General features: G+C 38.2%; 1 protein-coding gene and 1 long non-coding RNA gene across 2 annotated transcripts; both read left to right on the forward strand.

Annotated features, from left to right (window-relative positions):
- The first annotated feature begins 399 nt into the window (after nt 1-399).
- On the forward strand, nt 400-3,291 carry LOC131788976 (protein kinase C delta type-like). The gene is made up of 6 exons (XM_066169324.1): nt 400-411; nt 860-940; nt 1,364-1,471; nt 2,078-2,215; nt 2,323-2,382; nt 3,238-3,291. Exons 1-6 carry the CDS (start codon nt 400-402, stop codon nt 3,256-3,258), a joined length of 420 nt encoding a protein of 139 aa, XP_066025421.1. The 3' UTR covers nt 3,259-3,291.
- A 20,500-nt stretch (nt 3,292-23,791) lies between these two features.
- LOC136282106 (uncharacterized) lies at nt 23,792-25,243 on the forward strand. The gene is made up of 3 exons (XR_010718093.1): nt 23,792-23,922; nt 24,468-24,565; nt 25,181-25,243. It is a non-coding gene; the product is annotated as an uncharacterized lncRNA (long non-coding RNA).

Consider the following 25,243-nt stretch of genomic DNA (forward strand, 5'->3'; position numbering starts at 1 on the left):
TCCAATTTCGACTAACCTACCTTCCCTGTCTAACCAGCTTTCTTGATGCAAATTGGCTGAAACATAATGCACCACTAGCGGTCGAGAAAAAGAAAAAAAACTTGTTTTTTGAAATCGAGGAGCCACAATTGACATGAGCGGTATGGGATTGGAATCGAGAAAGAACGGGTAGAAGATTTTCCATTGTAACAGAAACATTTATGCAAATCTGGTTTGCCCTGATGTAAAGTAATGTACACTAAAAATGAGTGAAAGAAGTTTTTGCCAACTTATTTCATCAGAGATCTAAAACCGGAAAATATTCTGGTAACCTCAAATGGCCACCTGAAGCTGTCAGACTTCGGTCTGAGCGAATTTGTCGTCTTTGCAGTCACTGGAGTATGTGGAACTTATCCATATATGGCGCCTGAGGTATAAGGCTTGTAGCAGATTACCCTGAAAAGTCTTTGTTCAAATCGCTATTTTTTTTTTCTCACTAATTATTTATCTTCTCTATGGGTTTTTAAGAAAGTTCTTCTTTCTTCTCCTCCTTCTCTGAGGGTAAAATGTATTCCTATAATCTTCCGCTATGGTCAATCTTAAATCAAGGCATTGTCAAACGAGACCCAACAATTTTCTCGACAATAAAGGGGTGGGTAACCTCTCTGCTTGTCACGAGAATCTGAAAAATTACGATAAAAAACATTTTTTATGCCTCTCCGCCCTCAGTTTCGGACAACAAATAAAGTAGAAAGACCCCCCTACTACACGATCCTGACCGCGCCCTTGTTAATACACTGATGTTTCAACCAAGCTCACGCAGTTGAATTTGTTAATACACTTTTTGCAATGCCAATAAACTCCACTTAATCTGTTACAGATGATCATGGGAGAGTCTTATACTTACTCTGTGGACTGGTGGTCCTTTGGCGTGACTTTATTCCTGATGCTGACCGGCAAGGTTTGTACAAATAATATTGCAACAACTCACACATTGCAAATATGTTTACATTTGTACACAATAACTCGTCCTTCGGAAGGACACAAATGCTTATGAATCAAACTTTTGACAATGAAGTAATCATTAATTGCCATTACCATTCGTCCCGTGGGAATAGGACACCCGCCTATGGCAAACGGGGAGACGGGGAGGGGAGAAGGGGAGACTCCACCCGAAAAGGGGATCTGTTTTAGTCTTCAGATATCCTAAAGGTCACAGAACAGATTCCATCAAAGGGACAATCAAAGAGTTTGGAAATATTTTACCACCGAGAGATTTGGAAGACAATTAAACTTCCACTCTGATATAAATCATCAGCCCATTTCAATAGTTTAGAAAGGCGTGGAGTGATTAATTAAATATTTTCATTTTTCTGCTTATCAGCTACCATTTTATGGTAAAGACAAGAGACAACTTTTCGAAAACATCGCATACACAACGCCTGATATCCCCAATTGGCTTGGGAGAGAGACCAGAGATTGCCTTTTAAAGGTCAGCCAACGAAATCCAAAGTTATGCGATTGGAGTAAATAACTTTCTTCTGAGACAAGAGAGGATGTCCTCTTTTGTTTTAAATGATACCGATTTTCTCAAAACTATCATACATAACCTCCGACAATTGATCTCCTTCTGCCCCACTGCAAAATTAAGTTTGATTAAAAACATTGGCATTTAACATGCACACGTGGCGCGAGGAATCATAGAATTGCTTCGGTAAATTTGACACAAAAATCGCCAAGATTCCGGTTCAAGAGGAAATACAAGAAATTTACAGATCAATATTTTCAAATTTTTCAAGCTGTAACTGACACCCTGAGGTGTGTACTCAACAAAACTTACAATAAAGGTTATGAACGAACCAAAATTAATTGAATTCAAAATAAAAAATTAGATCATAGAGGTTTACGGATCACAAACTTTTGCGATGAACTAAAAGGACCCACTGTAATTTGCAGAAAAAAGTTTAAACAACTCTCTTTTAAAAGTATTTCTAAATTAATATTTTTGGCAAACACTGTAGAGGAAATAGTGCACTTCATTTTTTAAGTCAGGTATTTCAATTTTAACGAAATAAATCTTTTATTTCTGTATAAGCAGCTTCTCCAAAAATGCCCGGATGTGAGGCTTGGCGTTGACAATTTCCAATACCATCCGTTCTTCAGCTGTCTTCCGTCTTCAGAACCTCTCGCAATTGCATGTGGTCCATCCGCGGTAAATACGACAGCAGAGAATGAGGTATGCTGATATCAGTGTCAATAGATCCAAAGTCAGTCCATTTGACTGTAAGGGTTTCATGGCAGACAGTGCTTCCTGAAAATTGCATCTTCTCTACTTCTTTGTAGATTAACTACATCTCTGGATTTTCATCTTTACTGTCAGACGATGCAAATATCATCATTGCGGTAAGTGTAAAATTCTCTTATTAAAAGATAAAACAAAAATATATTCAAAGCCGGGCCCCTTTTTTTTACCTCTTTGGAAACGATGATTAGCCTTAATAATTGTTTCTCTGCTCAACTTGACTCAACTTAACACCACAAGTGTTACAAAAAAAAACTTTTCGACAAAGCTTCAAAAGAAAAATAGATAAGGTAATAAGAACCAATGAAAATATCAAACGAAAACAAATGAGAACCAAAAGTAAAGTGATAAATTTTACGGGTCAGAAGCGCGGAAAAACAACGATGATCAAGTCACATGCAATAACTTTAAGTATTTTATTTGATTGGTTGAGAAAGTAGGGCAAGTTTCCTTGGCAACAAACCTTGTGCAACTTTGAACTGCCGATCACCACTTTGAAGTAGAAGTAGTAAATATCCAGTTTAAAGTGGCTATTGCCAATTTTAAAGTCGCGATCGCCAGTTCCAAAAAATGTGTCTATAGCAAAGCTCTAGATAAGCATTGTATTGTTCGGTTGCGAAAGTGGCCACCTACTCTTTTCCCTGGCTTACACGCTCTGCCCACCGACGAACACCTAAAAACGAAAAAACTAACAATGACAAGTCTACTATTCACCATAAGACAATATGCAACAAATACAAACGAACCGAAACAAACATACGCCACGTTCTACAGAAATACCATACAACATGCGTACCAAAGTTCACAAAGAACTACAACGTTCGAGCTGTGGTTGGAATATTTGCCTTTAAGTTATTTCACACACTCATAGTTCATCAACCCATCCAATAACTCATTTGTTTATCTCGTTATTGAATCAATACGTTTTTCGAATTTGTCTTTTTATCATGTTCTAGGATGACGCTCTTTCAAATTAATTACCACTGAGTTTGGGGGTTTTTCAAACCTATGTCAAAAAAGATGTGAACTTATCAATGTAAGTGAAAAGCAATTTTATTGAAACAAATGCATCTTCACTGGTTCTGTATGGATGCAAAAATAGTCTTATATCGTACATTAACCGACCTGTTTTCCAATGAGTAGCTCAAGTGTTTCACCTCTCACACCCTAACTGAGTCAGTTTGTATATTTTCCACATCGTTCTCTATAAGTTTCCTATTGCACTGGCAAGGAAAATTTTTAATGAAAATCAACTGACTGAGTGCAGTTTGTTGCGAAATCACACGCGTGATTTCAAAATTGAACGAGCGACGACTGATGAATGAGTAAAATACGAATGAAATAATCATAATGTTCGTAACAAAAACTGCATTGATTATTGAAAGCTAACCGTAGCTTTAGCTTGTGGTAACTCAAAGAAAGTTTTTTCCTTCTTTTCAGATGTTCAACTGAACTTAATAAAAGATACTTTCGATCGAACTTATCAATATGTGTGTCTTGTTTGTTTGTCACACCAATAACTATCCATTACGTGAGATTCTCCTTCTCCAATCAAAACTTATGGCAAATAACAACTCCCTTGAGAAACTTTAAAAACAGGGAGCCTTGGAACGTAGGGTAAAATCAAGTTGCTGCCAATAACAGGGACTTCTTCTTATCCAGCGTGTGTCAAGCTGCCGATCAGTTGAGACAAGCAAATAGTGGGCAGGCGAAATTGGCGAAAGTATACGCGTCTTACTTGAGGTGCTTGAGAACGAGTTGTGTGCCATGAATCAGCGGTTATTGCGCGTAATGGCTAACGTAAAATTAGACTTCTCTTCGTTCAAGCGTTTTCTGGCGAGAATTCATAGACTAGAAAATAAATATTTGTCTCTGCGACAATGGTTGGAAAATAAGATGGCTACTTGCCACCGACCCCCCGACATACACTGTGGTCCAACAAGAAGAAACGACGAACTTAAATTCCACGAAAATCGAAAGCTTGTGTTTGTCACCATGCAATTATTTTGCGCTCGCGAATGTGGATTTCAGAGACTTTCAAACCCCTTTCGCAGACTCACTTGGGTAGGTAGGTCTGAGGGTTGATTCAAGTAAACGAGGATAAACTTGTTAGTATTAATTTCGGACAAGTTTACCTTCTCACTCGAATGAACCCTAACTAATACAGGTTCCTAGCAAATCAACCCAAAAGAATGTTGGGACCTTAAACACTGAAATATTTGTTGTTGTTGTTGTTCTGATGGACAATTTTTACTGTTTGGTCTATTTCAGGTTCCGCTGGTTAAAGGTACCTTCAACTACAGTGCTTAGTATCTTCAAGCTTTGCTTAAATTTCTATGGAAATCTTGATACATTTATATGGCTATAATAGCTTTATATAAACCTTAAGGCAAAAACCGATTCAGAAAAAAAACAATTGTAAAAACATTTTGGGAAAACGTTTTAAAGGTGTATCAACTTGAACGTAAATGTAACACCTAAAAACTTGTTTACAGATAACAACCTCGTTCATGTTAGATAAAAAAATGTGATAATGATTTCAAGACATCACTGATTAAAAAAAATTACTTTTAAGCTACTTCAAACAATTCATTAAAGATCAATGCAAAGTCTTTTTTCTTCGGCGTGTCCAAAATCCTAATAGCTCATAAGAGTATTTAAGACAAATAGAGAATCAACTTATAAAAAAAAAAAAATCCATATGGGCTCTTGAAGGCTCTTTCGCTTCTCCTGCTCTCAGTAGTGGACTCTTACAGAGATTTTCTAGGTAGCCTTGTGGTTTCAGTTCCAAATGTCAACGTTTGCAAGCAACTTTTTACTTCCTTGGGTTTCATATTTTCTATGATGCAGCTCCAATTCTCACTGCCTTAACTGAAAAGTAAAAAAGGCATAATTTAGGGAGAATCGTGGAGTTCACATAAAATTTTTCATTCGGCTTTACGACATGAAACGATAAACTACCCAACAATTATTATAGCAGAAATTTATGTTTTACTCCTATCAAATTATAGAAGAAAAAGTCTGTGTCCAATTAATTTTAAAGCATCTCAATTTCTTCAAGAAAAAAGAAACTCTTAAACTCTACACAGCAAGAGAACAACAAAAGCATTAATGATCAAATATATTTCTATAATTTGGATTTAAAGTTACTTTGCATTGCGTAAATGTTATGAAAAGAGTAATTACATGGGTCGGCAACTAATTGTTCTTGAAATCAAGTTTGACGTCGTCACTAATGAGTACAAATGGCGCCCAGTACTTCTCCTCCTTGAAGGTTTCAGAATCTCTCATACACTTCATGGCTTGATTGAGAGCTTCAGTTGCCTTCTTGCCTTTAACAAGTGCATCGCAGAAGAAACTCATGAACTCCAGGGTTCCCTCGTCACCTATCGTCCACAAGGCCACGACAGATCTAGCGCCAGCACCCAAGAATGTTCGGGCGATGCCGACCACACCTTCGGCAATAACCTCCCCACGAGCACTGTGACAACAGCTTAGAACAACCAGTCGCGCCCGCAGCCCAGCTTCCATGACATCTTTCATCGTTGGTCGATAGTCCTTCTCTTGAGGCTGAGGGGTTTCTCTTGTGGTGTTTGGTGCCAGGATAGCTTCACCAGTTTCCATTTTACCATGCACTGCAATATGTATTAAAGCCACTGCTAAAAGTCGTTTAACACTTGTTCTAATTTTCGTATCATTTACCATCAGCCGGGAACCATTTGTCGGAAATAACCGCCGATGGTATTCTGAGATTGAAGCGGGCAAAAACGAGTTCGTGTCGCACTTATCGTCGTACTGTTCTTCAAGTACAAGTTTTCAATCCGCTGATATCTCGATAGGAACACCACAAGGGACTTCATCTTTGGCTGCTTCTACAAGTAAACATCCTACAGATGGTACCTCCGCAGAGAGCAGGGGTGACAAACCACGAAGTAAAACACCGCACTTTCCCAACAGCCCGTTCGTGAAGGAGTTCCCCGTCGATTGTCTTCCGGAGTTACCTACAGATCTGACGACGCTGATGGACGACAATTTCCTTCACTGCTGGAAATCTGGCGTTTGCCTTCGTCACCCATGGTTGTTCCTCCTGCTGCACTGCGTCGCCGACACTGGATCTGATCAACAGTTGATTCGAACGGAAGTAAGCCCTTGCCGTCAGGGTTGGAGGGTTTTGAGTTTCGCGGTGGACCACATCGACACGCTCATTCGCAAATGGTACCAAGAGTTACCGACGATGGATGGACAGCAACCCAAAGTCAGGCAGCTTGTTCCCTGTATGATGTGCGAAAGACTCGGCCTTGCAACCTCGTCATCATCATCGTAAACTTTATTAATGTGTCTTGAATATCTGGCCGACGGGGTTAAAAACTCCTCTACTAATAGGGGACACTTAATAAAGTTAATAACCTACTAAATATTTTCTATTGAACTATTAAAAAAAAGCCTGATAATATATTTAACAATATAATATAGTTAAAAAACATATTAACTATCAACTGATGGGATAAATGATTAAAAAAATAAAGATTACGAATTATAAAGGATGCAATTAGAACGATTGTCGTCTTCTACCATTACGCTCAAATTAAATTTACGGATACGATTTTTAAAACTAAATAATGATGGGAGGGTTCTAAATTCGCTTGTTAGCTTATTCCACAACTTTGGTCCCAAGTAGGTGAGGGAATATTTGCCATATTTCTAGGTCCTAAATCTGAGGATGGCAAACTCCGCCACCCTTAAGTTGTAGGGTGAACAATGCGTGAGAAATAGCTCACACACTATGGTGTAGCAAAGTTTGTGTTTATATATACGGATAGTAATATCTTGTAGTCTTCTGTTCTGAAGCGTCGTTAGATCACTCTTGTCCAGTAATGCTTGGTAGCTCGATTGCTTATCTAGGAAAACTGCGCGTAGTGCTCTTTCTTGAATCCGTTCGAGCTTTCTTTTATCAGTATCACTACAGAAATGCCAAGTCAGGTGGCAATAGGTTAAGTAAGGCAATATGGTTGATTTACACAGAGTTAATTTAGCATTGGTAGGGATAAGTTTTTTAAGCCTCAACATTACGCCTACCTTTCGACTCGCCTTCTTACATATTTTACATTTTTTTACTTTACATATATTACATTTTAAGTCTCTTAATTTTTTAGCGCCTACTTATTTATATTCTTTCATTTCTCTTAGGCTCCCATCTAAATATAATTTAAGGAATTCTAGTGATAACCTTTTGCCTAGTTATCCGCGTTTTAAATCTATAGCTACACTAGGTGATCGTTCTTTTACCAGTGCCACACTGAAACTGTGGAATGCGTAACCATTTGACATAGGAAGCGCCAGCACAGTTAATATTTTTAAAGCCGAGCTAAAAACTCACCTTTTTCGTCATGCATTGTTAGCATATATAGTTGTTTTTATTATTGTGAGTTTACTTTTAATTGTAATTTTAGCTTTTTAACCTTTTTATTTTGTTTTTAATCTTGTCATGCGCATTTGAACATTTTATGGAATTTGCGCATTATTAATTTCCCATTATTATTATTATTATTATTTCATTAATGTGAGTGTTAAAATTCAATTGTTCGTCTATGGTAACTCCTAGCAAATTAAGACATTCAGAAGTTTCAATGGTGTTTCGTCGAAAGTGTAATCGAATCTTACTATCTGTACAGTTATGCTTTAAAGTCATAGTTTGATATTTGCTCAGGTTTCCTTTTAGCAGATTGCTGGCATTTTATTCGGAGGCCCTATTGGCATTCCTCATAAGATTGGTGTTAGCCATTTTCAGGTCCCCCGTTGTTTCATACATTTGATGGTCGATTTCATTTACAAGTTCAAGTTTACCGACTGTCAGCGTCAAAGTGCAAAGTCAGATTTAATCCGTTGTCCCAATCACCCGAGCTGGGAAGTTGATCTTCATAAGGTTGCGCTTGATATAATGTTTCATGACGTAGATCCTGACTTATTGTTGTCGCACGAAGGCGTTAAGTATAAGGACGCCGACTCGAGTATCCTCGGAAGTGGAGGCTTTGGAAAGGTATCTGTTTCTCCATTACATTGTACCGGTCTTTTTGTAACTGGTGTGAAATTTGCGTGTTAATGCAATTTATTATGGTTTCGGTGGAAAGAAAGTTTAAAATTTAGAATCGAACTGATGTGGATGGAGGTAAACTTATTATCTTCTGTCTTTTTTGCGAATTTATCGTGATAAGGGCGAACAGGAAGGTAACAAATGCTCTGCTACGAACTTTCCTTTTTCCCATGAAACTAAGCGTCCGTTCTAAGACCTCGAGCTATTTTTTCTCCACTCATTCTCGGTTTGCTTTTATTTTGTTTTGTTTTTTTGCCGTTAGCTCCGCCCTGGCTCGCTAGTAGAAGACTCGTTGTTGATTTCCTCGCAGTTAAGAATTTTTTCGCAGTAAGAGACGGCCTTGATGAATTTTTCCATAGGGTTAGGGTTAGGCGACTACGAATGGTGTAACAGGCGTCTGCACCTGAAAGAGAGGCTATAAGGCCCCTTTATTGTATGGCAAGGTAGTCCTGAGCTGAATCCAAGCGTCCTGATTAGCTCTTACTTGGTCGGGATTTTGCCATACGGACCGTTTCCACGGAAACGATCATAAGCCATGCCTTTTTCGTCGCGAAAGCTGGGAAATTTAAAGTAAATAAGTTTGGCCCGAGTGCTATATAGTAAGCTACTTATTTACCTCGCTTGCTCGAGCTGCACTGGGGAATATTGGTCTTCGGTCAGTTTCGCACGGACCTCGTGCCAATATTCCTTAGTGGGACCCTCGCACTCGTTCAGTAAGAAGTTATTCCTCTATGGGTTTCTGGAAGCATGCCTAACAGACGGCAGTAGACTGCCATCAACCGGCCTTTAGTGAAACCCCCCAGGTAAGGATATACCTTCAAGCTCTCTCAGCAAGTATCGCAAGAAAAACTCAAACAGGAAATGTAAAACAAAGGCCAAAATTGTTGATATAGTCTTCTTATCTCTCAGGTCGTTCGCCGGGAATGCCGACGACAGGCAGTCGCCATCGAGTTCTACATTAAAAGTGATGAATCCGAACCCTTCAGGCATTACCGCGAGACGCGCAAGGAACTGAACAAGCTACGTCGTGTACGACAGCATCCTTTCCTTACCAACATCATCAGTGTGTCTTTGTGCCCCTTGTGCCTTCTGCTGGAACTAGCAGAACGCGGGGCTCTCACCGAGATCTTATCCAGCTCAAAGTTGCTTGATCGTATTGTCCTCTTTCAGACTGCATATCAAGTTGCAGACGCACTGAGATTCCTTCATGGCATAGATGTCATCTATAGAGACTTAAAACCGGAAAACGTCCATGTTTGGTCCTTGGAGGAACACGCTGATCTTCACGTCAAGCTCATTGATTTTTGCACGGGGAACTTCGCGACTTCGACTGGTTTGATTTCATGCGCTGGATCTCCCGGTAACCATGCACCTGAGATGTTGGAATCAGCAAATAAAGAGGAATACACCTTTCAAGTAGACGTATATTCGTATGCGATCCTCCTTTACCGAATTATCACCCGCTTAATTCCGTTCATCGGACACGATTTAGGTGCAAAAATCAACGCGGCTGTAATTGCTGGAGAGCGTCCGCAGTGGAAACACGTTCCGGTAGCGACTTTCGGCTTTCCGACGCTTACCGAGCTTATGCTTTGATGCTGGTCGGGTAGGCCGACCAAGAGACCGACGACCGCTAAAATAACCGAGCAAGTCTGTCATCCCACGTTCCAGTGTTTGATAGCCAAGTAGCTTATCCCCTCAGTCTGTGCGTCATGCTTGTCTCGTGCAAGATTCCCTTGATCTGTGGTTAGCTTGTGATGACCACACATGCAACCGAATTTTTGTCTACGATGGTCGCACACTCAGCCTGAAGTTTTCTTTCTCAATTGAAACCTATCAAGAGCAGCGTCTCTTGTTTCAGATCCAGTACATGCATATTATGGCACCTTTCGTTTTAATCGCTGCCCGTGGAGAGTTTGCCTTGGTCAACGCTTACTACACTTGGAGTGAGTCGCGTTACAAGTACGTGGCATCCATGAGATTCGACCAACAAGTTAGCTGCGTCGCATCAAACGATGAGTACGTGTATGTTGGACTTCACGAAGGAAATGTGCATTGTATCTTGGAAACAGATATGAAGAAGAGCTTCAGGAAACGTGCTTTTCACAGCTTCAATGTTGGACGCCACCGAATTCTGGTACTCACAGCAGCACAGGATAAGCTGTCCACGAGCCGATTCATTTACATATAATTAACGAAACTAGGCGAAATGGAGGCTTTCGACATCGACGCCGTATGGTAGGGTGGCCCTGAGGGACTGGAGAACAACCCACAGACGCAAATCTCCTTTCTAAAGGTTTCTCGTGACGAAAAAAGCGTTTTGTCTGTGTGCAGGTCCGTACTCAGCAAATGGGATTCAGAGAACAGGCAGAACCACTTTAGCGTTGACTGCGCAGTGTTCTAAGGAGTCTCTCTGCGGAATCCGAGTCACACAAAGATCACGATGACGCAGTTGCGTGTATTACCTACGTGGAGCCCACCACCCATCTATTTGGGTGGGCATTGCGAATGGCCACATAATGATATTTGATTCGGAAACAGAACATCTACTCACTTGGTTTCATCCTTTTGATGAAACGCGTAGTCTGACCGTTATCAATTCTCCTAGTCCCTGCAGCACTGAGCAAGGATACGTCATAAGTACCGGGAAAAGATTAAGACCGGACGGATTAGGCCCGGTATGCGAACTTTTGGCGGAACGTGTGACATAAATCCCAAGGGAAGATACAAATCGTAAAGTGAGTTAACCGGTACGAAAGAAGATTCACAGAAGAAATTCAACAGGAAGAAAACCCAGGACTCCTACTCCGCCCATAGACGAGCAAAAAAACGATACCGTAGACGCAAACCCTACTTTGCGGTCGAAATGTTCCATGATGATGTGGGAACTGTTGTCCAAGAATGGCTTCGCAAGAGTAGAAGCCAAAAGCGGCCGAGGACGCTTTTCTTGCAGCCGCAGTACCAAAGCAAAAAGTAGTGATCAGCCCTTGCAGAATGGCGATGAAAGTAATCAACAGTGAAAGTTAGAGAGAGTTCATTGTCATGGTCTCATGCTTTGAAGATCAGGTAAAAATACCCTGAAGAGACTGGCTAGCATATGACGGGTGTCGGGGCAAGCGCGCTAGCTCGACCATTTAAACCAGAGTGGTTTCTGATTCTTATTTCCATTCATTGCGTGGAATAAAATAATAAAGAACTGCTGGCTTGGCCAGTTTTCTTTAAATACAATCTTTACAACCTTGTTCTCAAGGACTGTCTTCTTTTCATCAGCTGAGGTAGAAGAGAGAGAGACAGGTGAGAAGTGGGAAGAATAGAAAGCATAAAAACGTCTCTATGTAATAGGAGGTCTTGGCTTTTTCTCCTTCTCCCGGCTTCTTAACCGACCCTTTTACCTCCTTCCTCTTTCTTCTCCTACTTTCCCCTTTATTTGGTTACAGTAAAAGTCTAATATGCGTTGAAATCTCTGTATGACCACTTTAAAACAAGCAACGCCTCACAGACCTCTTTGCACTGGATACACCTCAGACACGAGTGCAACTTTGAAACTGTTGAATTATGCAATTCTTATTAATAGCCTGTTATTGGAGTATTTTGTATACGGTTGGGTAAACAGAGTAAGATAGAAGATCGACAGCCAGCATTTCACTTCCTTACACTAAATAAGACCATAAAGCGTTAATCTCGTACTCGTGATTATTCATCTCAAAGACTTTCGAAGCTCTTTTTCCGACCCCGCGCAACCTTTGTCGTGGAAACTTTCATACAAGTTAACTCTCTTTACTCGAATTGTGTTTCCTGACAAGTCAAAGCGAAAAATTATGTGGCCCGAAACACTGAAAGACTCTGGGACTTTTTTGTATTGTTGTTGTGATGGGAGGGCAGGGAGCTTCATAGTTTAGTCCTCTTCAGGTTTCGCTAGTTAAGGGTCGTTTAGGTACATTTCCCAACTACAGTGCTTTGTATCTCAAAAAAAATTATGATGAAACGGTTTCTTCACGGCCATTGGCGTCTTCGAAGAACAGGAGTTAAAATCAAATGTTTTGAGGGATCATAAATCTTCTTTTTGAGATGAACCTATAAAACAATTAAATATTTACCGTTGAAACCGAGAATATTCTTTGTATTTCCAATGCCCTATCAACAAAATTGTACCAAAAGCCGGAATTTCACAAAAAGAAGGCATAGAATTTTGTAATCGATGAATATCGTGATCGGGAAAGAGGTAACTGTTGAGAATATTTGATCAAAAATTCCACTCAAAACTAGTTTTTGTATTTCTAGGAGTTCACCGGAATATTCCATGGTTATAAGTCAGTAGACACACATTTAACTAGGGAGGTTCTCGCCTTAATATTACTTTAAATGTAATTCTTCATGAATTTCTGTTTCTAGCGCGCGCTTAAAAGAAAAAGCTGCTATTATGACGCACTCTGATCATAAAACAGACTCGGGGAAAACATTACAAAGGCCAAGATGGTTTTTGTAACGTCTTGGATAAGTTTTTTTACATTCGCATGTTTCAGGGACTATTTTTGGCAGAGGTCAGAAACTGAATGCAAAGAAAGGTAGGTCTTTAATCATTCAGTCCAATTTCGATAAAAGTTTTAAGTTTGTAAATAAACAACGGAAAACTTTTACAGACCGATTGTGCGGCTTGATTTATCAAACTATTAAATTGCTTCACTAGCTAGCTACCCGACATTAATGTGAACATTCAAGAGTTTAAGTTCAAAATATGTGTTTGAGGCAGGCTCAAGGTATTTAACATCTTAATGCACTAAATAAATGGAAAGAACAAGGCTTTATTTTTGCAAAACTTGTGTTGCGACCAAGTATTAATGGTAGTCGTCATTGTGACGCTAACATTTCTTTTTTTCAGTTTTGAAGAGGAAGCCCGCAAGAAAGATAGAGAACAGAAAAGACAGGTATTCTGATTTCTTTGTAATGCCGTGTCAACGTAGCAGATTGATTATTATTATTATTATTATTATTATTTTTTAAAGCTTCTGATGAGGAAGGATTACATGCTAACAACTGAACTGCGTAGAGCGGGCCCGGCATAATTATCGAAAACTCCAAACCCCAACAAAACAAAATTTAAAAGTTTCATCAGAACTATTTATTTGGGCCATATTCAATTTCAGAGGTACTAATGCAAAATGATTTTCTTTAATTGTATTTTTCAAAGAAGAAAATAAACTATGAAAATTGTCAAGAGAAGATAAGAATCACACCATGATGGGAAAAAAAACAAACAAATCGAATGGGAAAAAAAAAACAAATCGAGCAAGTCTTTAGTTTACTTTTTTTTTCAGTTGTCAAGGTTTCGACAACACCCATTATAAAAAGGAGAGGACATTTCTGAAAGTAGAACGCATAATAAATAGCAAGTACATGATTCCGTTTCTCTCCTGACAAATTAGAGCTGCAACGTTAATTCAACGGGTTCGAAGCCTATATGGTTGACTTTAGAGCTCTAATATTTCAGACTCTTTGAAAATCTAATCAATCTTTGTCCAATATATCACAAATGAAAAAACTTTGAATGATAAAACCTTTGTTTTACTCACCCACCGAAGCGGCGCAGCAGTGTTTTTAAAAGCTGCTAACTTGTTAACTAGTGTCATATGCTTTAAACATTTTTAAATGGAATATCTTCCTTGAAGAAATTAAGATGTAGTTTACTTGTAACTTTCTAAATTTTACTTTGTAGAAAGTGGAAAGTGGCGGATTGTTATAAAGGTAGCCATTAGGGGGGAATGATTTTCCGTCTCTGTCTTTTCTTTGAGGGGCTATTGGAGAATATTTTCGATTTTAGCCGTAGTCTGATCCAACAAGATGAGATTCGTTCTAAAAAGCATTATTTGTTCCCTTTCGACTCCATGGCCTTATCAGGGAAATGGATTCACAATTATCATCAGTATATAACTACTTATCAGTTTGTAATTACTGCTTTTCTCCTGACAGAACAAGGCTGTCAAATTAATACAGAGAGCTTGGAGAAAGCATCGAAGAACGAGGAGGGTAATAATTTTTAGCCATAATATTCTGTATTTTTCATATTTTATCTGTAGTCCGTGTTCAACTTCTACATTTTTAATCCTCCACATAGACCAAAAAAATTGACTGTAAGGGGAGAGAATTTTTTTGTCTTTGAAAACACATCTTCTTGCCCCCCGTCAGTCGGGTTTTTGAATCGGCTGTTTGGACGCACTCAAGTTACCGAAACGTTGTGAAAAGGTTGCCGTCATAAGGAGGTGGGTGTTTTGAGGTGGTTGCTGTTCTTGAGACGAGGGCATTGTTGGAATGTGGCGTTTGTTGAAAGTTAATCGTTGTTGAGAAAGTTCCCGTTGTAAGGGGAAGACCATTTTCAAAACGTTGGCCGCAGCGGTTCCACAGAAAAAAATAGACCTTTGATATCAACATGAACAGAATATGAAGTTTTTAAGATGATGATACTGGAAGTTTATGCGATGATCATGGATATTTTAGTTGCTCATATTAACTGTTGATATCATAATGTTTGTTCTCTTTGCAGAATAAATGCGCGTCCATAATTCAACGGGCTTGGCGTCGACTAAAGTTAAAAAGACTTGAACTTCAGGTAATTTGTATAGTAATAACAGTATAATCACAGTTATACATGGTAAATTCAATCATTTAATTTTATGGAGCGATTTCAGTTGTATAAAATGGTGGGATTATTTTAAAATAAAAAGGCAGGGGGGTTCCAAAAGTTAACATCAAAAATTTTCTTTCAAGTAGTTTACAATGAATTCGCTTTTTTAAAGGAAATCCAAATCGAGAGTGGGATATTTCACTCCATGTACACTGGGCTTCAACTTTACAACTCTTCAAACGTGCTTATGGTGACATCTCATCACAATCACAATGAAAATAAATAGATTAGAAAAAACTAAAATAAACGAACAAACAAACAAACAAACAGTGATGCTTGTGAAAAACATCGTAATCGAGACTAAACCAGCAAGGTACAGAAGTTAAATCATATTTCATAGCCTCCCTTAATTAAGTATTGTAGACATTTCATCCACTCTTTAGTGATATAAAGCCGACAAGGTTCCCAGTTAAAATATTTTTCTAAATTGGGCCTTGACAAAAGAAGAGTGTCGTTGCAGTTGGGACACGCTTTAGTTGCTGTGTCATTGTGAGGGGGTGGCTGTTGTAAGAAAGAGGCGGTTCATGGGAAGGTGTTCTGTGTAGAGAAGTGGCCCTTCTGAGGAGGTGGTCATCTCTAGGAAGGCAGCCAGTGTACGGAGGTGACCGTTGTAGGCGGATGACTGCCGAAGAGACTTTTCGTAGAAAGTAGACCTCTATTATGTACTCCAACATGGCGTGACGACTTTAAGATGCTGATATTCTATACTGACATTATGAAAATTGTTGTTTACTTTGCAGAATAAATGTGCCGTTTAGATTCAAAAGGCGTCACGTCTATTAAATCTTAACTGCAAGTTTCATTATTTAACTTTCTCGGCGATTTTAGTTGCAATCCGATCCAACAAGATGAGATTCTTTCTAAAAGGCATTATTTGTTCCCTTTCGACTCCATGGCCTTATCAGGGAAATGGATTCACAATTATCATCAGTATAAAATTACTTATCGGTTTATAATTACTGTTTTCCTCCTGACAGATTGAGACCGTCAAATTAATACAGAGAGCTTGGAGAAAGCATCGAAGAACGAGGAGGGTAATAATTTTTAGCCATAACATGTATTTCTCATCCTTTATCTGTAGTCCGTGTTCAACTTCTACATTTTTAATCCTCCACATAGACCAAAAATATTAACTGTAAGGGGAGATAATTTTTTGTAAACACATCTTGTTACACCCCCCGTCAGTCGGGTTTTTGAATCGGCTGTTTGGACGCACTCAAGTTGCCGAAATGTTGTGAAAAGGTTGCCGTCATAAGGAGGTGGGCGTTGTGAGGTGGATGTTGCTCTTGAGACGAGGGCATTGTTAGAATGTGGCGTTTGTTAAAAGTTAATTGTTGTTGAGGAAGTTCCCCTTGTGGGGAGAAGACCATTTTCAAAACGTTGGCCGCAGCGGTTCCATAGAAAAAAACAGACCTTTGATATCTACATCAACAGAAATATGAAGTTTTTAAGATGATGACACTGGAAGTTTATGCGATGATCATGGATATTTTAGACGCTCATATTAACTGTTGATATCATAATGTTTGTTCTCTTTGCAGAATGAATGCGCGTCCATAATTCAACGGGCTTGGCGTCGACTAAAGTTAAGAAGACTTGAATTTCAGGTAGTTTGTTATAGTAATAACAGTATGATCACAGTCAAACTTTTTGTTTACTTTGCAGAATAAATGTGCCGTTACGATTCAAAAGGCGTCACGTCTTTTTCATCTTCATTGAACTTTTATACTGCAAATTTGCCGCCATAAATTGAAAAGATTAAATTAAGAAGAGCTCAAACTCAGGGTACTAGGAGATAGTAATAGCGGTTGGTGCAGAGTTAGATGGCAAGTTTTATCATTTAACTTTCTCGGCGATTTTAGTTGTAGTCTGATCCAACAAAATGAGATTCTTTCTAAAAGGCACTATTTGTTCCCTTTCGACTCCATGGCCTTACCAGGGGAATGGATTCACAATTATCATCAGCATATAATTACTTATCAGTATATAATTACTGCTTTTCTCCTGACAGAACAAGGCTGTCAAATTAATACAGAGAGCTTGGAGAAAGCATCGAAGAACGAGGAGGGTAATAATTTTTAGCCATAATTTTCTATATTTTTCATCCTTTATCTGTAGCCCGTGTTCAACTTCTACATTTTTAATCCTCCACATAGACCAAGAAAATTGACTGAAAGAGGAGAGAATTTTTTGCCTTTGAAAACACATCTTGTTACACCCCCCATCAGTCGGGTTTTTGAGTCGGCTGTTTGGACGCACTCAAGTAATTTGATATAGTAATAACAGCATGGTCAAAAATTTTCTTTCAAGTAGTTTACAATGAATTCGCTCTTTTGAAAGGAAATCCAAACCGAGAGTGAGATATTTCACTCTATGTCTACTGGGCTTCAACTTTACAACTCTTCAAACGTGCTTATGGTGACATCTTATTAAATCATAATGAAAATAAATAGATTAGAAAAAAACTAAACAAAACAAACAAACAAACAAACAGTGATGCTTGCGAAAAATTTCCTAATCGAGACTGAACCAGCAAGGTACAGAAGTTGAAATATGATTTATATTTCATAGCAGGGTTGGTCATCCCTAAATTAAGTACTGTAGAAATTTCATCAATTCTTTAGTGATGTAAAGCCGACAGGGTTCTCAGTATCAAATATTTTTCTGAATTGGGCCTTGACGAAAGAAGAGTCTCGTTGTAGTTGGAAGACGCTTAAGTTGCTGTGTCATTGTAAGGGGGTGGCTGTTGTAAGAAAGAGGCGGTTCATGGGAAGGTGTTCTGTGTAGAGAGGTGGCCCTTCTTCAGGGTTGGTCATTTCTAGGAAGGTAGCCGGTGTACGGCTTAACTGCAAGTTTCATTATTTTTAAAACTTTCTCGGCAATTTCAATTGTAGTCTGATCCAACAAAATGAGATTCTTTCTAAAAGGCATTATTTGTTTGCTTTCGACTCCATAGCCTTATCAGGGAAATGGATTCACAATTATCATCAGTATATAATTACTTATCAGAATATAATTACGGCTTTTCTCTTGACAGAACAAGGCTGTCAAATTAATACAGAAAGCTTGGAGAAAGCATCGAAGAACGAGGAGGGTAATAATTTTTAGCCATAATATTCTGTATTTTCATATTTTATCTGTAGTCCGTGCTCAACTTCTGCATTTTTAATCCTCCACATAGACCAAAAAAATTGACTCCAAGGGGAGAGAATTTTGTTGTCTTTGAAAACACATCTTGTTACACCCCCGTCAGTCGGGTTTTTGAATCAGCTGTCTGGACGCATTCAAGTTATCGAAACGTTGTGAAAAGGTTGCCGTCATAAGGGGGTGGGCGTTGTGAGGTGGATGTTGCTCTTGAGACGAGGGCATTGTTGGAATATGGCGTTTGTTAAAAGTTAATCGTTGTTGAGAAAGTTCCCGTTGTAAGGAGAAGACCATTTTCAAAACGTTGGCCGCAGCGGTTCTACAGAAAAAAAAAAATAGCTTTGATATCTACATAAACAGAATATGAAGTCTTATGAGGATGAAACTGGAAATTTGATGCGATAATCATGGATATTTTAGATGCTCATATTAACTGTTGATATCATAATGTTCGTTCTCTTTGCAGAATGAATGTGCGTCCATAATTCAACGGGCTTGGCGTCGACTAAAATTAAAAAGACTTGAATTTCAGGTAATTTGATATAATAATAAGAGCATGATCACAGTTACACATGGTAAATTCAATCATTTAATTTTATGGAGCGATTTCAATTATATAAAATGGTGGGATTATTTTAAAATATAAAGGGCAGGGGGTTCCAAAAGTTAACGTCAAAAATTTTCTTTCAAGTAGTTTACAATAAATTCGCTTTTTTAAAGGAAATCCAAATCGAGAGTGAGATATTTCACTCCATGTACACTGGGCTTCAACTTTACAACTCTTCAAACGTGCTTATGGTGACAGTAAAATCACAATGAAAATAAATAGATTAGAAAAAACTAAACAAAACACACAAACAAACAAACAGTGATGCTTGCGAAAAATTTCCTAATCGAGACTGAACCAGCAAGGTACAGAAGTTGAAATATGATTTATATTTCATAACAGGGTTGGTCATCCCTTAATTAAGTATTGTAGAAACTTCATCAATCCTTTAGTGATGTAAAGCCGACAGGGTTCTCAGTATCAAATATTTTTCTAAATTGGGCCATGACGAAAGAAGAGTCTCGTTGCAGTTGGAAGACGCTTAAGTTGCTGTGTCATTGTAAGGGGGTGGCTGTTGTAAGAAAGAGGCGGTTCATGGGAAGGTGTTCTGTGTAGAGAGGTGGCCCTTCTTCAGGGTTGGTCATTTCTAGGAAGGTAGCCGGTGTACGGCTTAACTGCAAGTTTCGTTATTTTTAAAACTTTCTCGGCGATTTCAATTGTAGTCTGATCCAACAAAATGAGATTCTTTCTAAAAGGCATTATTTGTTTGCTTTCGACTCCATAGCCTTATCAGGGAAATGGATTCACAATTATCATCAGTATATAATTACTTATCAGAATATAATTACGGCTTTTCTCTTGACAGAACAAGGCTGTCAAATTAATACAGAAAGCTTGGAGAAAGCATCGAAGAACGAGGAGGGTAATAATTTTTAGCCATAATATTCTGTATTTTCATATTTTATCTGTAGTCCGTGCTCAACTTCTGCATTTTTAATCCTCCACATAGACCAAAAAAATTGACTCCAAGGGGAGAGAATTTTGTTGTCTTTGAAAACACATCTTGTTACACCCCCGTCAGTCGGGTTTTTGAATCAGCTGTCTGGACGCATTCAAGTTATCGAAACGTTGTGAAAAGGTTGCCGTCATAAGGGGGTGGGCGTTGTGAGGTGGATGCTGCTCTTGTGACGAGGGCATTGTTGGAATATGGCGTTTGTTAAAAGTTAATCGTTGTTGAGAAAGTTCCCGTTGTAAGGAGAAGACCATTTTCAAAACGTTGGCCGCAGCGGTTCTACAGAAAAAAATAGACCTTTGATATCTACATAAACAGAATATGAAGTCTTATGAGGATGAAACTGGAAATTTGATGCGATAATCATGGATATTTTAGATGCTCATATTAACTGTTGATATCATAATGTTCGTTCTCTTTGCAGAATGAATGTGCGTCCATAATTCAACGGGCTTGGCGTCGACTAAAATTAAAAAGACTTGAACTTCAGGTAATTTGATATAGTAATAACAGCATGATCACAGTTATACATGGTAAATTCAATCATTTAATTTTATGGAGTGATTTCAGTTATATAAAATGGTGGGATTATTTTAAAACAAAAAGGGAAGGGGGTTCCAAAAGTTAACATCAAAAATTTTCTTTCATGTGGTTTACAATGAATTCGCTTTTTTAAAGGAAAGGAGAGTGAGATATTTCACTCCATGTACACTGGGCTTCAACTTTACAACTCTTTAAACGTGCTTATGGTGACATCATCTCATTACAATTACAATGAAAATAAATAGATTAGAAAAAACAAAACAAAACAAAACAAAACAAAACAAACTAACAAACAAACAAACAGTGATGCTTGTGAAAAACATCCTAACCGTGACTGAACCAGCAAGGAACAGAAGTTAAATCATTTTTCATAGCGTCCCTTAATTAGGTATGGCAAAAATTTCACCCACTCTTTAGTGATATAAAGCTGACAGGGTTCTCAGCAACAAATATTTTTCTAAACTGGCCCTTGACGAAAGATGAGTCTCGTTGCAGTTGGGACGCGCTTTAGTTGCTGTGTCATTGTGAGGGGGTGGCTGTTGTAAGAAAGAGGCGGTTCATGGGTAGGTGTCCTGTGTAGAGAGGTGGCCCTTCTGAGGAGGCGGTCATTTCTAGGAAGGCAGCCGGTGTACGGAGGTGACCGTTGTAGGCGGATGACTGCAGAAGAGACTTTTTGTATAAAGTAGACCTCTGTTATGTACTTCAACATGGCGTGACGACTTTAAGATGCTGATATTTTATGCTGACATTATCAAAATTGTTATTTACTTTGCAGAATAAATGTGCCGTTAAGATTCAAAAGGCGTCACGTCTTTTAAATCTTAACTGCAAGTTTCATTATTTTTAAGACTTTCTCGGCGATTTTAGCTGTAATCCGATCCAACAAGATGAGATTCTTTCTAAAAGACATTATTTGTTCCCTTTCGACTCCATGGCCTTATCAGGGAAATGGATTCACAATTATCATCAGTATATAATTACTTATCAGTATATAAATAATGCTTTTCTCCTGACAGATTGAGGCCGTCAAATTAATTCAGAAAGCTTGGAGAAAGCATCGAAGAACGAGGAGGGTAATAATTTTTAGCCATAGTATTCTGTATTTTTCATATTTTATCTGTAGTCCGTGTTCAACTTCTACATTTTCAATCACAAAGACACAAAAAATTGACTGTAAGGGGAGAGAATTTTTTGTCTTTGAAAAAATTACTAGTGCTTATTTATTCCAGATTGGACAAGAAAAAAAATAAATGATTTTATTACTAAAAAATGACAAACGTGAATTGAGATCATCCTGGATTATCTGCACAATTAAACTTCATCACTATATAAGTACTGCTTTTCTCCTAACAGATCAAAGCAACCAAATTAACACAGCAAGCTTGGAGAGACTACCAAACTGGACGAAGGGTAATAATTTTTAGCCTCAGTGATCTAAAGTTTACTTATTTCATCTGTGGTCCGTTTTCAACTTCTACATTTTTAAACATCCCAAAGACAAAAAAAAATTGACCGTAAAGGGAGTGAATGTCTTTAAAAAAATTACGAGTGCTTATTTATTCCAGATTGAAGAAGGAAAAAGTGATTGATTTTGTTACTAATAAATAACAAACGTGAAAAAAACAGTACAGTATTGAGATCATACTGGTTTATCTACACAATTAAACTTTATCAGTATATAATTACTACTTTTCTCCTGACAGCTCAAAGCAACCAAACTAATACCGGAAGCTTGGAGAGAGTACAGAACTAGACGAAGGGTAATGATTTTTAGCCTTAGTGATCTAAATTTTACTTATTTCATCTGTAGTCCGTGTTCAACTTCTGCATTTTTAAATATCTCAAAGACCAAAAACAAATTGACCGCAAGGGGAGTGAATTTGAAAAAAAATAAAATAAAATAACGAGTGCTCGTTTATTCCAAATTGAACAAGCAATCATTTGATTGCTTATAAATGAAAAGCGTGAAAAAATGTAATTTATGACGTTTGAGTGACATGGGAACGTGCCATCAGAAATTAATATTCTGATGGCACGTTGAAGAGGTCCGCGTGGCATCATGGAAGTTTCGGATTATTTAAGCGTTTCATGGGAAAATGAAGTCATTGTTGGTCGGTCAGTATTATGTTTGACCACTTTCTTTTTTTTCCTTTTATATTAATATGCTTTTCTTTTTTCAAAGCCCTGTAAACTATTACGACATTCATTAACTTTTCTTTCTGATTAGCAGCGTAACCAGGTTAGTTTACCCTTTCCTCAGGGTATTGTGCTGCTGTTTGTTGTATCTGGCGTGGCACAGGTTCTTTTTATAGAACCCTTGGTTTTCAGTGTACAAATGTTAAGATCATTTTAGGATGCTTATACTACAAGACTGGCTGACTCATCCTAAATAAACTTTTCACATTAATTGATAACTCGTCTGAGTGTAGTCAGAATATAGTAATTCAGACAACTTTTCATAATAATGCTTATGCAAAGAAAGTGACTATATATATTATACAATGCTACAATTAGTTTTAAATTCAATATTTCAAACTTCAATCTGCTCCTCCCCCCTTAATTTCTTATTTCGTAATCACGTGCGGCTCACGTGTGATATAATCTAACGAGATTTGAAGTTGGCATTGCCAGCTGACGCGGACACTTCCGTGTACTCTTTATTTTTGTCTCATTTTCTCAGACTATATAAAATAATTAAGCACCTTTCTAGCCATCTGATTAGCTGTGTTTCTGTAACATTTGATAAATTTATCAGTATTAAAGGCTAAGGGTTTAGCCATGAATGCAGAGCGTTCCCATGCAAAACTTAAGCCACCGGTATCACCATTCCTTGCAATGCACCAATGAAATCAATTAATTTTTCCATTTTGCTCTGTGCAAAGATCCGTAGAAAAAGAAAAAGTCAGGAGATGTCCGATTATCCTACCAAAATGCGAAGAGTGGAAGATTTGGACAACGTTGATTTCCAGGATCTATTTGAAGTTAAGAAACTTGGGGAAGGAGGCTTTGGCGAGGTAGGAGATTCTGTTATATAAATAATATAAATATAAATATATAATATATATATATATATATATATATATATATATATATATATATATATGTATGTATGTATATTGTGGGAGGAAGAAGACAAATAAACTAAAAGTTCATCCTTACAGACCTGTTTCGTGGTTGCCCACCCATCAGGGGATTTAGGAAAATTAAAGACTTAAATTAGAGATAGTTATGACTTGTTTAGTCTCAAGGATTGATTATTTTCAAATTTGATCCATGGTTCAGTCTATCTTCAATTCTTATTAATTTCTTGGGGAAAGAGGGCTGCTGCAACGCGGAGTCGTTCGGCGTTTATAAGACTGGGGAAAACCAAAACTAAAGGTTGCGTCAATTAATGTCACTACAAATTGCTCAAAGTACTGTTAAGCAGATTCTTTAATGCTTGGCTATTCTATTCCTACTTCAGGTAGCGCAATTTTATTGCCGAAAAACCCATGGATATTACGCAATAAAAACCTTTAAGGAGAATGAAGCAAACAAATCGATGGTGTTGAAAGAAACATTCATCCTCCTCCACTTGGCCGGAAGTTCCAGGGTTACCCAGTTATGCCGGGCGTTTACCATCAAAGTATGTACCTAAGAAACGGCTTTTGATTACATACAGAAAGGTTGGCTACAGGAACAGATAAAACACGTCCATATTTAGGAATCTTTTACTAGCGTGGCCATGGAACTTTGCACATCGTAGCAGTAGAGTGATCATGCCTTCAGGAGGCAACAATAAGCGTGCTGAGGAATTCATTGTTTTAAACTGAACGCAAGTTGAGCCTGCTACTATCTCAGTCAGTTTTTTTTTTATTAACGAATAGTTATTGTCTACGATCCAATCTTGGGGTCCAAAGAATTTGGGGGGGGGGTCTACTTGATTTTAAGGGGGAAGGGAAGAGGGATTAGTCGTCGTTAACAGAGCATAAGGGAGGAGCTTGAGGAATTTGATTGTCAATGAAATTCCAATGAGGAAGAGTCAGAAAGCCTTAGGGAAGGGATTAAATGAATTTTAATGAACGATTCATTAAATAATTAACGCCAGTTTGTTGAAAAAAGAAACAAAGCATTAATCAACACAGCCGTGATGCTGATGTCAATAAACTAAACAGAATGTTTTTGTTTCAGCTCACAAAAACAGCCTTAGCGCTTGAGTATTTGCCCGGTGGGGACTTTGCTGGAGTTCTGCGAGCCCAGGGAGGAAAACTGAGTGAGGAACGCGCCAGGTACGATTTAAATGAAAAGAAGTTTCAACGCCTTGTGAAGGAAAACAGCTGAGCATCCCGGAAGTGTTTAAAATTGTTATCCTAATCGTCACTCATGCTCATTAAATCTTTACCAACATACAGGCTTTTTCTATGCCGCTGTCAACGCATTCAGTTTTAAGTTTGCAGACGCGCCAGGTACGATTTAAATGAAAAGAAGTTTCAACGCCTTGTGAAGGAAAACAGCTGAGCATCCCGGAAGTGTTTAAAATTGTTATCCTAATCGTCACTCATGCTCATTAAATCTTTACCAACATACAGGCTTTTTCTATGCCGCTGTCAACGCATTCAGTTTTAAGTTTGCAGACGCGCCAGGTACGATTTAAATGAAAAGAAGTTTCAACGCCTTGTGAAGGAAAACAGCTGAGCATCCCGGAAGTGTTTAAAATTGTTATCCTAATCGTCACTCATGCTCATTAAATCTTTACCAACATACAGGCTTTTTCTATGCCGCTGTCAACGCATTCAGTTTTAAGTTTGCAGACTTGCAGTTGCTTATTTTCTTCTGACTAAGACCCAGGTTACAACTTAGAAAGTCAATTAAAAGTATTCATACGACAACGTCTGGTATTTCAGGTTTTACGCCGTCGATATCGGCCTGGGATTGAAATATTTGAATTCGAAAAGAGTCATCCACAG

Source organism: Pocillopora verrucosa, chromosome 7 (assembly GCF_036669915.1).
Source record: "Pocillopora verrucosa isolate sample1 chromosome 7, ASM3666991v2, whole genome shotgun sequence".
NCBI lineage: Eukaryota > Metazoa > Cnidaria > Anthozoa > Scleractinia > Pocilloporidae > Pocillopora > Pocillopora verrucosa.